This window comes from Cydia amplana, chromosome 9 (assembly GCF_948474715.1).
Source record: "Cydia amplana chromosome 9, ilCydAmpl1.1, whole genome shotgun sequence".
Lineage (NCBI taxonomy): Eukaryota > Metazoa > Arthropoda > Insecta > Lepidoptera > Tortricidae > Cydia > Cydia amplana.
In genome coordinates, this window is record NC_086077.1 from 13,092,895 (window position 1) to 13,109,683 (window position 16,789).

Here is a 16,789-nt window from a genome sequence, read left to right on the forward strand (position 1 = left end):
TGTCAGTTGAAATTTAATATGAATAAATACCTACATTAGATCGCATGGGATCGAATCATATGATATTGTAGGGTTTGAGTATACTTTGAGCTAGGTAAAATTGAGATATATTAAATATGAAGAAGATCAAAGTGTTCGGGCTAACATAACCAGATCGATAGATAAAATTTATAATTAATTGAATATTTATATTTGTTTAAAAACTAAACTGAAAGACATGTCATATCTACGTAAGACTAATTAGGTGTAGTTTTTCTCTAATGCCTGAGGCTGAAATCGAATAAAATCATTTAATTTGTTCTAATAATGAAAAATATTTAATTAAATAATACGGTTTATTCCAAAGTTACGTTAAATTTCGTCCACACCTACTTGTTTCTTTCACGCTGCTTAAACATAACCCTAACAATGCATTTTTCTTTTCATTCAGTAAAAATCAAGAACAAAATGCATGAATGCAACTCACGTGTATGAAATCTATTAGAGAACGTGTTGCGACGCCAACACTCTAGGTATGTTAATGTGATCCTGTGCGCAATTACACCAGCTTGATTTATGTTCGTAAAAACACGTTATGCGGTGGGCGCGCCGCACGCCATGCTACAGTAATGAGTTTAAACATTTATCGTCGTTTTGCATTCAATTGGGAAAGTTTTGTTGTTTAAAAAGTTTTACCTATGACCTGACTTGAGGGTCCTGAGGCCACACGAAAGCATTTCTAATAAAATTGTCATGAAACGAGACCCATATGTTACACATGATTTTGCAATGCCACGAGAAGCCCGATTCAGATGTAATAATTAGTTTTGGTTTTGAGCTGGTTTTGATACAACCTTGAAGATCGCTCTTTCTAATTTGTGCATGCGAAATGAAGCGCGTTCCAATCAAACTTCGAACTTCAACATTTATTCAGCAAATAGGTCTTTAATCACCAAGACGTTCGTAAATGTCGTATCAAAACCATAGCAAATTGCTAAATTTGAATCGACCCCGAGTTGTTAAAAACGTTGAATTATGAACCAATTTATTCCGTTCATCGTTCATGAAAAGCTCCCAAACAAATCTTCGACAATAACGTTCAATACTGTGATACAATCTTGTTAAAAACCCGTTTTGAAACCTTGTTCATACCAGTCACGATTTCAATATACAGAAAATGAAGATTTACGGCCAATAGCCAATAGCTAGTTCCCGGCTCTGGCGTTCGCGATATATCACAACTAGCACAATGGGGTATCTACAGTAAAATCCTCTAAAGGAACTCGTAAACTATAATAGCCAATTTTTAGGTTGGTATTTTTGTATATGAAATATAATAAAACGTTTGTTTTTCTTTTTATCTACATACATAAATCTTCTCGGGGCAGAGGTGTAGGGTTGGAGCCGGTGCATGTAGCTTTATTTGACGTTCATAAGCGCACTGTAATTATGACTACTTGAATAAACTATCTTTTATCTTATCATATGTACCTATTTAAAAACTAGACATTCGACAAAAAAAGTTGAGTTCAGTTTTATGCTTTTATACGAGTATAACCGCAAATTTCTGGAACGAATTCAGATTTTAAAGCAATGTAAACTTCACACATAGGTAGGTATATGTTGAATCATAAAATCGATGAAAATAAATAATTCATTTCTTTAAAGATGTACCTACATTCAACAATGACGTCGCATTCAGTTGCAAGGACAAAGACGTTACCTATATTTTCCCTATCTCTTTTAAACACAAGGACATATTTTCACAGGGAAATTTGTGTCTGTTACACCCTTCTATTAGCCACGTCGAGCGACTGAAAGTACCGAAATACACTATAATTTTGTTTCGAAGCCTGGGAGAGAAAATGGAGCGATTTCGCCGGAGACGCGCGTTTGACGTTCTTATTTGTTACGTTTGAGTCACATTCTGTATATTCGCTTTATTTTTATTAACTTATTGCATTCGTTTCCAGTCTTATACAAGAAAAAACTAAGAAATAGAATGAAAATGTAAACGTGACGTCATTACTGTTACGAATACGATCAATGTGAATGGTCAATTTATGCGTCCTAAAAGCGCGGAGGGTGAGCAGCATCCAGTTGTACGAAAGCGGAAGGCCCAGCTTCGCGTAAGCGCGTACTCCGTCTACCTAAGTAAACCTCGGTTTCCTTATTAAAATCTTGCAATCTCACACTTAACTTTGTCTCACAAATTAAAGATATATTTCAGTTACCTCACCATAAATACAAAGTTTGTATTTATTTCCAGTGCGCAGCCGGGCGTGCGGCATGGCAGGAGGCGGCGGCACTGTCGGTGGGCGGCGGCGGCGCGGGCGCGGGCGGCGCGGCGCGTCGCTGCTCCGTGCTCGGAGACCACCCCGGCGCGCGCCGCGACCAGCGCGGCAAGTGGCACAGGAACAACCGGGTGAGAATGCGAACACTAGTTGTGGTCATAGCATGACCTGGCGCGTCGCTGTTTCGTGCTCGGCGACCAGCAAGTGGCACAGGAACAACTGGGTGATAACACTAGAAGGAGAGTACATCATTGTCAATGCTGGTTCGAATCCTACGAATACATCATCAACTTACAACGATTTCTGGAAACGCCCACTAGTTAGGCCATGAATCTAGTATTTTAACTGGATCAGGCATGAGGGAGGGGGGGGGGGGGGAACGGGATAGTCTTATGCATCTTTCAGTAGGAGTAGCAGCGAAAGCACTATTATTGTTTGTCCTTGTCACAGTCTCACTTTCTTTTTTATTCCCCACCATAAATTAGTAGGTATGGATTATGGTGGGCAACAAATAAATTCGACCAATCATAGTCTCGCATTGCGTATGTTTTGTCCCTCACGGAGGCACGCGTGTACCACTTCTATAGGATCCTACCTTCTATGAGTTAGGCACTTTTTCCCACCACGCAAAATAGAAAACTGATTCAATTATTTACCGTAGGTAATCATGCATAACAAATTCCAAATTCAAATTGGTTTACAATGGCTTTTGCCGTTTTACAAAAAGTTACAAGTAGGTACCTACGCTATTAGCGGTAGTGTGATAGATAGCGACGGTGTGGGCAACCCGTAGGCGGTTATGGACCATATTAGCATTTGGTAGGTAAGTAATTGATACCTAGTCTGTGGGGAAAGAGAAGAATCGTGAAATGTATGGGACCCAATACATTCCACGGCTCTTCTCTTTCCGAACAGACTCTACCTATATTCGTTTCTATGAAGATTTGACGAAATTGGACAATTAGGGTAAAGGCACCAGTAGTCAGCCTTATAACGACTTTTTTAAGTTTGAACGTTCGGCATTTCTACAGGTGGCTAAAAATTAACTGCATTTCCGTTGCCAGGGAGGTTTTGGGATTATACTGAGCAATTTTTACTATGAGACCAACCCCTAAGTCGCGAAAAAAAATTTGTCTGTTTCCTACATTTTGGCTGGTCCATTTTCTATGGGAGGTCTTTTGCCCATTTTGGCGCCCCCCCTTGGACGGCGCCCGGGGCACGTGCCCCCCCCAGCCCCCCCTAGTTACGCCACTGCGGCTGACTACTGGGTTTTACTTTAAATTAACTAGGGCATGCCTAACTAAATTTGAAAATTTAAATTTAACGGTCCTAACGGTCGCATTGGCTCGAAAATAATAAAATAAACGAATAACCCAAAGGTCAGCCGTGGGAGGCTGGGCACTGGATTCTTTGGAAAAAAGTGTTATCCAGTGGCCAGCCCCCTCAATTTATAAGTGAAATATTGATATTTTCATTCAAATATAATGCAATTTAATAGATAAACTAATAAATAAACCAATCATTAACAAAAACAATAACTTTTAACATAAAAACATAGTTTTTCTTGCCTGTTAAGAGAACACCACGTGCAGTAAAAAATATGGCGGACATGACACTATTGCACTCTTCGACAAACAGCACCTGTATGAACGAGTATATTTCTTACCCCCGTTCCCTCACCGCACCTGTCGTGTGACGTATTAACCAATAAGGAATCAAAGCTCCTATTTGAGTACTCGCGATTTGTTTAAACGAATATACCAGATATTTATGACCAATAAACGACTCAAAAGGCTGACCACTGGTACCTGGCTGGCCACTGGTGCCGTTACCCTAAGCTAAGACGTGCACTGTCGTCGCTTTTAATTTTCTGACCTAATGCAGTAGTGACATATCTAATACCTAATGACTAATAACACGTGAAATTCCAAATTCTTTTATACCCAAGGAACTCTACTAAACATGCACAGTCATTATTAGCACCAAGTACCATTGTACTATTTTAAAATGTCGAATCATTATAGCCTGAGAACCACTTGTTCCCGCGGTCAGGCTACTTTTAGCACCATCATCAATCTTCCTCTGACGACCGTCTGAGTGCTCTTGAAAAATCTGATTGGATGCAGAGCACCTAAAGTGCTCAAGTCAAAGGCGAAATCGTGACGTAATGACTGTTTTACCATAGAGAAATATAGTAAGACAAGAGTGCTCACTCCATACATCAGTTCAGACTATTAATTTCAGTGTCTACATCTAGCATCGAGTAGCGGAAATATCAGTACTGCTACTTGACAATAGATGTAGCACCGACCGGAAAGTCTTATGCTGTTGCTTTCCGGTCGGCGCTACATCTATTGTCAAGTAGCAGTACTGATAGTTCCGCTACTCGATGCTAGATATTTTTGGTACTAATACTGATGTATGGAGTGAGCACTGTATGTATTTTTTTCTCTATGGTTTTAGGCATAATTTAGGGAGTGCATAGGTACAAATGATACCCAAATATCTCTAACAGAAGTTTCGTTTTCGCTCAAACTGAATTAATTATGGTCCGGAAGTTTATAATAGTTAACAGCTTGAAATGCCAATGGAGCCGTGCCTATGATTACAACTGGGCCTGGCCAGTAAGGCATAGAATAAAATAGATATTGTGGATTCAAGGCTAGAATTTGCATGTTTAATTACATTTACCGTTCGATAATAATGGTTCCTCAATTTGATCTTACCCAGTTCTTTGTTACGATAGACTATAAGGTATAAGCAAGGTGTCCCATTTCTTGTTAATTAAAACCTACCACTGTGCGAAGGGAGGGAACTAGATGTGCTGTCTTACATAGTTGGCAACTCATTAGGTCATGCTAGCCCCTCTGAATGCAATATCTAGGTACTTATTCCTGGTAAGATCACCTATAAAAGTACGGTACCTTTTTTATGAATGGCTTCAATCGAATCGCTAGGTGTGATGGTAAGTTCCCCAAATTAAGTCGTCCCACGTCGCGTCGCCATACTAGCTGGCCTCAATCGCTTACGCTCCGTAGCAATCGAATCGCAACTGTCATTGTCGCACTAATATGGAAGATTGGAAGTTGATAGAGAGACACAAAGCGTTTCGTTGTCGAAGCGATAGCGTTTGTCAGCTTGGCTAGCCCTGCTGTTTAAAAAACTGGATAGGTAAGTACTTATTACGGCACCGACTGTACCACGGCGTGACATCACATCTACCATTTTTTTTTCCATTGTGTCGATTCTATTCTTTGGACTCTGGTCGATTATTTGAACCACAGTTATTTCATAAACTTCAACATTTGTATTCTCTGTTTTCAGGTTCGAGACGCGTCATACGGCTCGTCGTCGGACTCTGACGGCGAGGGCGAGGGAGGCCACGGGGAGCCGTGGGGCGTCGCGAGGCTACTGTACGCAGGCCTCGGGACGCTTGCTGTCGGCCTCGTCGTCTATTTCGTCGGCACTGGTGACAAGGTTAGGCCCTTTATTTATATACTCCTCGGTGACATGACTCGTCATCCAGCCGTGAGGACTGTGTGACATCGTGCGCCCGATATACGAGTAGGTACTCTCTCGCAAGCCAGTCGATTTCTTTATTAAATATTTATACCCACCGGTTTTAGGCCCGGGCAAAAGAGGTGTATCCATTGTGTAATCCTATAAAATAAACCCATTTGTTGATATTGGCGATCCTTTGAACTGATGTCGTAAAATATGGTTGCCAAGTAACAGGCGTCCACCCAGGAGGCGGAAAATCTAACTGGACATAAACGTTATGTCCAGCCGTTTATGCTCCTAGCCAAGATGACAAATGTTCGAAAAAGAGACTTCGTAGCACCTGTCATTTCCATACATTTCTACTTTTCGTTTGGTGTTTGTCGATGTTCGATTGTCTTTTTTGCTAGATCACTAGATCAATCTGTAATTGTCCTCAAATACTTTGTATACACAATTCCAGGGGTTCAAAACGCCGGCTCTGCGACTGGTGGGTCCATCGCTCATCATCGCCGGCCTGGCGTGTTGCCTGTTGCGAATCGCCTTCTGTATATTCGCCAAGCCCTGCTGCCGACGGCGGACCAACTACAAGGAGAGCAGAAGGTACGAGAAGTAAGATATCTTAAACTGTTATTGTTGCAATATTAATTGTTGAATAAAGGCTGTCTTCACCGATAAAGTAGGTATATCTACGATGACTGATCGTGCGTTGTCCTCATTCGACGTACCGTACCGTTCCGCACAGAATAAATAATAGTACCTACTAAGTACAGAAGACTCACTCTCTCTCTAACGAAACGCGTCTGTTACGATCAGCACAGATATGGCCGCTAGGTGGCGACAGCGCCACGCGCGGCTTATGGCTTTCCCCAAAATTGGTGTGGAACGGATGTACTTTTAGCTACCTGTAGCAAAGCGACGAAATCGCGGAGTGAGACACGCCTGATACCGGCTCCTATATAAGTATTTTTGACTTACGATTACAGACTGTCAGGAGGAGAAGGCGAGGAGATGCCGCTGGCGGGCGGCACGAGCGCGCGGGCGGGCCCGGCGCAGTGCTCGCCCGCGCGGCGGCTGGACGCGTCCTCGTGCGACGTCTCCAGCCTGTCCAGCGGCGAGGAGGACGAGAGGCTGCGCCGGTATCGTACTGCGGCTGCCCCGCCGCCGGTGCCGCACGCGCCGCCCGCGCCCCCCCCGCCGGCCCCCCCACCCGTCGCCGCGCACCCCGCGCCCCCCTCCCGCCGCCCGCCGCCGAGAAACGTCTCCTTCGCCGGCCCCAACGAGGGCGAGCTCGTACTCAGCCCCGCTCAGCTGCGATCCTAGCCCAGCAATAAACGTGACTCTAAAGGCAACGTGAAGTGAACTTTCTATTCCATTACTTAAGCTACGAATTGTTGATTATTTGCACGTTTGAATATATTATTGCAAGCTCCTATCTATAATCGTAACTAATTGTAAGTCTGTTTTGCTAGTTTTTATTTGTTATAGGAATAGTGTCGGGTTTGATTTTTAATGAGATTTAGCGATATGGTATGAAATACTAACTATAGGTCAATGCGTATTAGATGTGTATGCAGCACACAGCACGCTCCAGATGTAGTGCAATAATTGTTTTCCTTCGTATCTTCACGGAAACGTACGAACGTGTCTTGCTATTTCAGTCAGTCTCGGTGCAAAAAGTACTGAGCTTGACTGAAATAGCATGACAAATACAAACGTTTCCGAGAAAATACAAAGGAAAACAAATTTGCACTACATCTGTATGCAAGCTATGTGATGACTGATGATATTATATAACTTCAACACAGCGAGGCAACGCCCGTGCTGCATTACGAATCTGGTGTGTTACCCTGAAGAGGGGTCTCTATTGTTTCCCAAATAGTTTTAAGCCATAATGTATTGTTTGCCCGCATTTTCGTTAGTCATAATTCATTTGGTTCAGAAACGCGTCACTTTTCAGGATTGCCATAAAACAAACCTAACCTAACCTATCTATAGGATAACCTAACGAAAATCCTGAAATGTTAATGGTTTCAGTTTTATGACTAATGATATTATGACTTAAAACTTTATGGGAAACAACGGGACCCCCCTGAGGAGACAAACAATGAAAGCGACTTGTATTTTAGATAGCGTATGGTAATATTGTTTCGTGGCATATATCTAAAAAGCTGTAGTATAAGTTTCGCAGCAGGACTGCTATTCATAATTTTAATGCAGTGTTTGAGGAATTGCTAGACCAATATAATAAACGTGTTCGGTGTAGACAGCTATCAACTTGGGTACAGTAATATTTGAAACATATTTGTCTTACTTTCCTTTATTAATAACATTTAAAGTCAGTGGCTTTGAGATCATCGCAACAAAAAAGTTACTATGCATTTGTAAAAATAATTATAAAATATGTATAATTATAATATATTCAATAATTTATTTATTTTAATGCAGACAAGAAACACTTAAGATATGGAAAATTCAGTTCTTAACATTTTGTATTTAAGTGACATTGTACTAATTCAAAAGTTACTGTACCTTAGTAATTAGATATTTTTTACAATTTTCTCTTGAAATGTACCTATTTCTAAGCATTTATTTGAGTGCTTTAGCAAAAACTAATTGTGCTCGTTCCATCCATCTTGAAACCAGCTAGTGGACATCTGAATAACGATTGTTTAAGAGTTGTGGTTTTGGCGAAACTATTTTTGAACAAAACTAATAAAACAAACAAGATTAAATTTCTGGAAGTGATTTCATATAGCAAATACATATTATATGCATTTATTTATTTCGTTAAAAGTGATAAAAGTAGACTAGCCAACTTCCCTTAAATCATTGGCCCCTTCAACCTTATATTCAAAACTTTGAACGCCACAGTCGGCCATAGTCGACAAATATCATAACAATGTTAAAAAAGTTAAAGTCTAGTTTGCGACTTTTGTAAAAAACAGAGGCAAGCAGCGACGGTATTGTAAAGGGCCAATCATTGGGTAGTATAAGTACCATAGGCGTTTGATATATTTAATGTTTAAAAAAACGTGAAATGTTATTTTCTTTGCTGAAACCACAATTCTTGCAGTTTGAGAGCTAACTAGTAATGTGTAACTAAACATAATTGTGTTAAAACTGCCTACTACTAGACGCGAATTTATATTTAAATATAAAAGTCATAAAAATAGATTTATAACTGACAATAATGATTGTTAACTGATGTGTAAAGTGTTACTGCGTATGAGCGTTATTTTCCTTTATTATGTCCTATACAGGTGTTTCCTGTAACAGGAGCAATAAATTAAACTGTAAGCTGTACTCCTCAAACTGACCAAAATTTGTTCAGCAACTTTTGAAAATAACTCATGTTTTGAATATTATTACACTTTAAAGTTTATTATAAGACGCAGTGTACTGCAAATTTTGTTATGTTTAAAGCGTGACAAGCAACGTCAAACACACTGATGTCAGCGTACATTGAAGGCAATATTTATTTCGTATGAAAAAAAAGCAAGTCTAAAGCATTCATAATTTTTAAAAGTTGCTGAACTAATGTTGGTCAGTTTGAGGAGTACAGCCTTTAGTTTAATTTTTTGCACCTGTTACAGGAAGCATCCTATATAAAGTGCGTTGTTGATTTCTAAACATTAAGAAAAAAAACCGATAAAAAAATCATGCAAATGTGTTTGATTTCATCGAAACGAAATTATTTTAAAATAATTAATAATGCAAAAAGACGTTTCAATAATAAGAGAATTCAATTCAAATTTAAGAACCTATAAGGTACTTATAAAAAGATAAATTTGTAGTATAATATCACAGATATCGCGCTATTATTATTTGACCTGGAACTTAAGTTTAAAAAGCAACAATGCAGCTAATAGCTAATAACAAGATGGCGACGTGTAGTTCAAGCGCCGAATTTAGCGTATATATTTACGATTTATTATTTACCAGATTTGTTAAATTATTAAAGTCTTTATTATTCATATTTTAATGTGATGTATATCATGAAATGAGGAAGCATTCGGTTACATGGCGTAAGAACTACGTATAAACACCAAAAAAGACATTCTTAGCTACATAAATAACGGAATAAAAATAGTGAGTGATACATACTGTAAGACAGTAATGTTTTTATGTGTAGATAAGTACGTGGGTAATTCTAATACATAAATGTGTGTTACGTGCGTTGTATACTGCACAATATAGTAAATACTGTTTATATAATATTAAATATACTATATATTTTAGAAATATTTGCACCTTTAGTAGTGAATTATTACAATGTATATCTGCAGATTTTAGCTAGAATAAATTTATGAAGACACATTGAATAGGTGTCTACTATTGACAAACTCTCGAGTTTAGTTTCTGTGAAACGAAACAACATAAATATACTTATCGTGGAAGTTTTCGTTCCGTCAATTATACCTTCGTAATCAAATTAATGCGTAGTTACTTTGAATCATTTAAATGTAAGAACGGTCAATTACTTAACGATTATTTTTGAGATAAGTGTTGTCCTTTGGCTTTGTTCATTTGGCAATAACTAGAAAAATATATATATGATTTAATATATTTTTTATGATTATGATGAGTATATAATATATTGTTGTCATAAATACCTATAAAGGATTAAAGTAACATAAAAAAATATTTATAATGAAAATTGTTTGTTACTGAACTTAAAGATGTTTAAAAAATATAGAAACACTTAATTTAATTGCTATGTCTAACACGGAAATTGCTAATCTGTTCACCGTAGCGTGTGATTGTTGCTACAAAAGACATAAATGTTAGCAATATATTTCAGTAGGGTTCCCATATATTTTATTCTCTCCATTTGTATTTTTTAAATGCTTCTGTGAGAAGATAAGCCAAAATATGTGTACCTTCGCGTATGTTAAATGTTTTTTTTTATTTATTATCAGCACTAAGATCTGAATTGATAAAACATAGATGTTAAGAAAAAAATGAGCTTGATTTAGAAATACTGGCTTGTGTAACAAAGTGTTGTGTACGAAGTAGATGTTCAATCATAATGTAATGTTAATTCTACAAAGGAGATGTCACGATGGTGTATTGTTTTAATAAGTGCATTTCTACGAAATGTTACGCAGTAGCACGTAGCAAATAAATCTACATGTAGAGGAAAATGCTACTACGCGCGCTCGCCGGCAACTTTAAAATACGAAACCAATATCTTTGGTTTCAGATAAATGATACAAAGGATCGTTATTCGAACTTTACCAATTGAACTGAATTCGACCTTTTGTAAAATTAACATTGCCGAAAATCATGATAATATATATCATATTTTTTATTTCACACACACGCTTTTCCAAAATTTCTTCATATTTTATAATAATTATAATTTGTATATAAATATTGTTTAAGAGATAACGCAGATTGAGCTGGTGACAGGGTTCATTTATTTTGTCTATTGGCAATATCGGCATGGCAGATGAATTTCCAAAAAAAAAGACGTTGCCTATTGAATCTTGTGGGTGCACGGGCCCATCTATTGAAACTTTTAAGTTTAAACCACCACGAAAAATTAAATAAGAAATGTATTTTGGTTGCCAATATTTGTAACTGTACGGGAGTCGTATGGGTTGAGGCAGTCTCAACGATTTTATGAAAATTTGTCTGCCCATTTATTACTTAAAGACCATTAAAGTACATAAGTAAAACATTTAAAATGTCCTAATTTGGTACAATGTTAATAGTGTTAATATCAAAAACACCAACAATATTCGCTATGTTCAAATAAGTATATCCTAATAAGTCAGTCGTATACCTACACATTCGATAATTTTGCTACATTCGTGTTGTGTACTCTATCTATCTAATAGTGATTGGTTAGTCATATTTAACTCATACGTTTCATCGTGTACAGAGTCACAGTCAGTTTATTGAGTATCTAAATAATATGCAAAATAAAGACCTAATTCGATACAAGATACTTGTCAATAACAATCACGATCCAGCAAAACTATTCCCTTAGCACTCCTACAGGTACAAAAATGTATGCAGGGGTGCTAATAGGTTCGCTGACTTATTACACCCAAGGCCGTCGTTATCTACCTCTGTATCGCTCTTGAACTGTATATTCGAGCAATAGAAAGAAAAAACAGATAAATAAATTTCGAATTTTGTTATTCTAAAAAACTTGATGAACTCTAAAAAATTTGATAATATCATAACAAATTTTTAGACTCACTTCAGACTTTTAGAAATATTACACAATTTGCATGCACCAAAACTTAAGTTCCTTAAAATAAACGATAAATAATTATTACTTGTAATTTATAAGTTTATATTGCAAGTTTATATATATATAAAAATACATAAATAGGTATAAACTAGAACACTCATTTGAAATCTTGTGACAGTATCAGTAAATCTTTGGTTTAGTGCTTCCAATACTAACATGGACAGCTTATTTCGTGTTCACCAAAAATCGTATGAAGTAGTTTTGAAGAGAACACTTATGGCCTAATCTTATGAAATTATATGTTTTTTATATCATGTCTATAAAATATTTATTAAGGTAACATTATGTATCAGTTCGGGCCACGCCATAGGCGCGGTAACTAAGTACATAATGTGATATGTGCACTCGCGCGAGCTACCTAGTCGGTATGTACAGAATAGGTACAACAATCAGGAGATATTGTTTAAAGACATGATTTAAAAACGCAAAAGTAATAATTTGAAATGTTCATTGAGTTTCCTATTTAGTTTAAGATGTAAATTAATTGCGATTTGTGCCTGTTGTGCATTAGGTTATTAGATTACCTGTACTAGCTATGTTCAAGTGAAGATGTGTGTAAAAATATTACTTTATCGTTAAGATAGAAAGAAATAACCATTCAAAATATTGATGATGTCTTAATGACTAACCCACCTAAGGTCAACCGAGGTAAATGCGCCACTTGAGGTAAATACGTTTTTTAAAGGTTTCTTCTAAACGGAACATTTAGAACTATTGCAACCCTCTCTGTTTGAAGCGTGGTCACTGAACTTTTAATACAGACCGGCTATAATAGTTATATGTAATATGTTGCGTTTCGAAGATATCTCCAAAATACGCATTTAACCTCAAGTGACGCACTTACCTTAGTTGACCTTATACAAAAACTTTCCCAATAGTAAATATTTTTGAAGTAGGTAATTTGAACCCCACTGCTTCATAAGTATCAAATAACTAAATTATGCCCATCTTCTCTTGAACAAAGTCTAATAATATAAGTTGCGCCGACCAAAATACAAGATAAGTTCAGCATAAAACGTGTCGAATAAGATAAGTTGAGCATAACTCATGTCGAATTAGATAAAACATCTCGATAAGCCATAAGATATTCATTTATATTGTAAATTAAAGTGTTCTTTTGAAATCATTAATATTATAGTTAAGTATGCATGTATGAAATAACTTCGGTATTTTTAAGCAAATTGATAGGTTAAGTTTTTTACGTGACATTCCTTTTTAATGTGAATTGAGAAATTATGTACTTACCTATTATATTCATTATATGCAACTTTATTCTTGGCTCAGACTTTATTCAGGTAAAATCTGGTATAAGTAGCCATATTTGCTTTTTTTTGTTTTATTTCTGGTTTTACATATAACCAAAACATATTTAATTAGACAACAATAATTAAATTATTATGGGCTTTGTTTTAACTTTACGTCGATTTTTTTCCATTTAAACGAAGTATTAAATAATCAGTTGAGCCAACTCATTGGTACATCGAATACTACTTGTTTCACATAGTACGTTACGTATACTTAAAACGCAATGATAAAAAAATATGAGAAACAAATACTAAATGTGATTAATTGTAATATTAAATAGCCATGAACGTGCTGTTTTTCGTGAGATTAAAAACTATAAATGTCATAGCTCAAGAGGTGAGAGGAAAGGGTAAAAAGAGCAATGTGGTATGTATGTTGAATTTATTAATTTTTGTAAATAATTGTTTTGAGATCATTGTATGGTTCATTACATTATTTGTATTATTTATAGGCATTGGTGCATATCATGTGTATAGAGCAGATGATTAATCAAATAAATTAGAACAAAAATATAGTTGACGTTAAAGTTTCATTTTGTATATAGCTCCTCATCCTTTCCTTTCCATAAGAAAACGAGATCCTAAAGGTGTACGAATTCAAAAATGTATTAAATATCAACTTGCAAGCTCTTTTTTCTGTGAATTGAAATGATAAAATCCAGAGGCCGTGAGTTCAAGGCTCACCCAAGATAGTAATTTTTTCGACTTTTAAATTGATTGCATCGTTCGCAAAGCAAGCAGAGACTTGTTAAAAAAAAAGATAAAAACCTGTGGAAAAATAGCAAAATCGACACATTATCGTATACGGGCTAATAACAATTATTTGAACGAGGAACATCAATAAAAGACAATATAAATGTAACATTCAATATAATCCAGTTTAACTACAATAATCTTTTACGAACATAAAAATACTATTTACAACAATTTATTGCAAGTCTTAAATAAAATCACAACATAAAGAAGACGGCCATACTTTTGTTAAACTATATGAGCGCCACAGTCGGCCACAGCCGACAAAGATTACAATATAATATGAACCTTAGTACATTCTAATAAAGTTTATTATCGCGTGTTTTATAAAATAGTCGTGGCGGTCAAGAGTTTTAAAAATATTAGCCTTTGCCAAAGAGTATACAACAAATTTACATGTACACAGTTTTGACACGTTTATATCACGTATATTTTAACATTTTAGTAACAATAAGATAGTCATTAATATAATACATGCATTAGAGAGTTGTTCGAACTTTTAAATAGCTGGGGTAAATTGAGTTCAATAATATAACGAATTAAGATTGAAATACAGGTCAATTCACAAGAGCTGGCAACATCCTCTAGACGGAGTTTAGAGCAATTATTTCATGAAACCGATGCTGCCAAAAATACTGGGGTGCGGGGGACGAGGTGAGCGAGTCCCGTGCCGTGATTGGTCCGTTCAAAGACACGGATGTCACACAAAGACACTTTGACTCGAAAATGGAGTAAAACTACCGTATATTTGTGGCAGAGGGGGTAGCGCTAATATGCTTAGTCTGTATCTGTGGCTGGCAAGAATGGAACGAATGAGAAAATGAAATTATCTGGGTGTATGACATTAACCAATAAAATAGCGGCTCTGACTGTATACCGATAATGTGTCACTCATACAATGAAAGTTTCGTTCATTCCATTCGTGCAAGCCTTCGTGAAACGACCTGTAGAATAATATATAATTGTTTATTTCCCGGTTACTTTTATAATATGTGTGATGTGTTTCAATTTATTCCAGTCTTAACTCGGAGTAGCAGTTCAAAGAATCCATTAAATTTTTTAACGGTTAAACTACTAGTATAAAGCAATTCTCAAAAAAATATTGTTAAAATAAAACTTAAACTTTATATTAGGTACTAGTATGATCTATTTTCCAAACTCAAATTTGCCAAAACTCTCATAAAAATCATACCGAAACCAAATTCAAGCATTCAATCAGATTTTGTCATAAACTAAATCGACTCAAGTCAATATACTCCACTAACTCTCATTTTAACATAGAAGGTAGGATCCTATAGATGTGGTATACCCGTGCCTCCGTGAGGGACAAAATATACGCAATGCGACACTATTATTGGTCGAATTTATTTGTTGCCCACCATAATCCATACTAATTTACGGTGAGGAATAAAAAAAATGTGAGACTGTGACAAGGACAAACAATAATAGCGCTTTCGCTGCTACTCCTATTGAAAGATACATAAGACTATCCCATTGGGTCATTTCCCCCCACTCCTCCTGCCCGATCCAGTTAAAATACTAGATTCATGCATTTTAAATAAAATACCATAAAACATCATATCAACAAAGATCGGACAGTTTTGTTCTAAAAACGACTCTATTTCAAGGTCTTACGGTGCATTTCAACATGAGGATGACGGATAGACGGATACAATATGAGTACAGATTTATTCTAAATATACCTATTATAGATCCACTCCTATTATAGATTTCTATACAGGATATTGTTTTTGGTTTAGAGATGCATGCTCTATGAGATGAGACGAGATACTAATAACTTTTACAATGGGACCAACCCCGAAATTGCGAAGAAAATTTGCTGTTCCATAAGTTTCGGCTGATACTACGTCAATGCTTTAGGACAATTTCGGAACTAAACTCATAGTATTTGTATAGTAAAAGTTTTTTTAACTTATAGATCACAGAAACGATGAAAAAACATTCTATATTTAATGTCCACTTATCTCCGCGGATGATACTATGCAGAGTGTTGCCTGTAACACGAGCAAATAATTAAAACATAGGTATATTATACTCCTCAAACTATAAAACTTTTGTTAAACAACTTTTAAAAATTATGACTCCTTTAGACTTCCCCTTTTTCATACAAAATAAATATTGCCTTCAATGTACGCTGACATCAGTGTGTTTGACGCATAGTTTGACGTTGTTTGTTACGCTTTAAACATAACAAAATTTGCAATTAATTGCGTCTTCGAATAAACTATAAAGTGTAATAAAAATCAAACCATAAGTTATTTTTAAAAGTTGCTGAACAAATGTTGGTCAATTTGAGGAGTACAGCCTACAGTTTAATTTGTTGCTCCTGTTACAGGAAACACCCTGTATATGTAGGTGTGCATGTAGATGTTATTATCGAATGTTGTCTTATTTATAAATGACGTAGCCTTGAATTTACAGGCAACGCAATCCTTAACTAAACACGTGTCAAGCGTGTCCTTAACGAAGTCCTTTTTTGGCTTATAAAGACGTGTAAGTAAATAAGAATACATTTCCATGTTAAAATGATACAAGGTTTTAGCAAACTTTGTGAAGCTCACGTAATAAGTAAACAATTAAACATTATTGTTAGTTGGTGTTTATATTAATTACTTTTTTACATACAATAAGTTCCTTCTACAGAACAAATAAGACATGAATTTGGACGTAAC

At 36.2% G+C, this 16,789-nt stretch overlaps 1 protein-coding gene across 1 annotated transcript in view; it reads left to right on the forward strand.

The window, feature by feature from the left end:
* The window catches only part of LOC134651219 (uncharacterized), a 103,381-nt gene extending 96,123 nt beyond the window's left edge, over nucleotides 1-7,258 (forward strand). The window contains exons 4-7 of the mRNA XM_063506289.1: nucleotides 2,249-2,404; nucleotides 5,598-5,750; nucleotides 6,235-6,374; nucleotides 6,758-7,258. Of these exons, the coding sequence (XP_063362359.1) occupies nucleotides 2,249-2,404; nucleotides 5,598-5,750; nucleotides 6,235-6,374; nucleotides 6,758-7,094 (786 nt within the window). The 3' untranslated portion in view covers nucleotides 7,095-7,258. The remainder of the gene's footprint in view (nucleotides 1-2,248; nucleotides 2,405-5,597; nucleotides 5,751-6,234; nucleotides 6,375-6,757) is intronic.
* The last annotated feature ends 9,531 nt before the right edge of the window (nucleotides 7,259-16,789 follow it).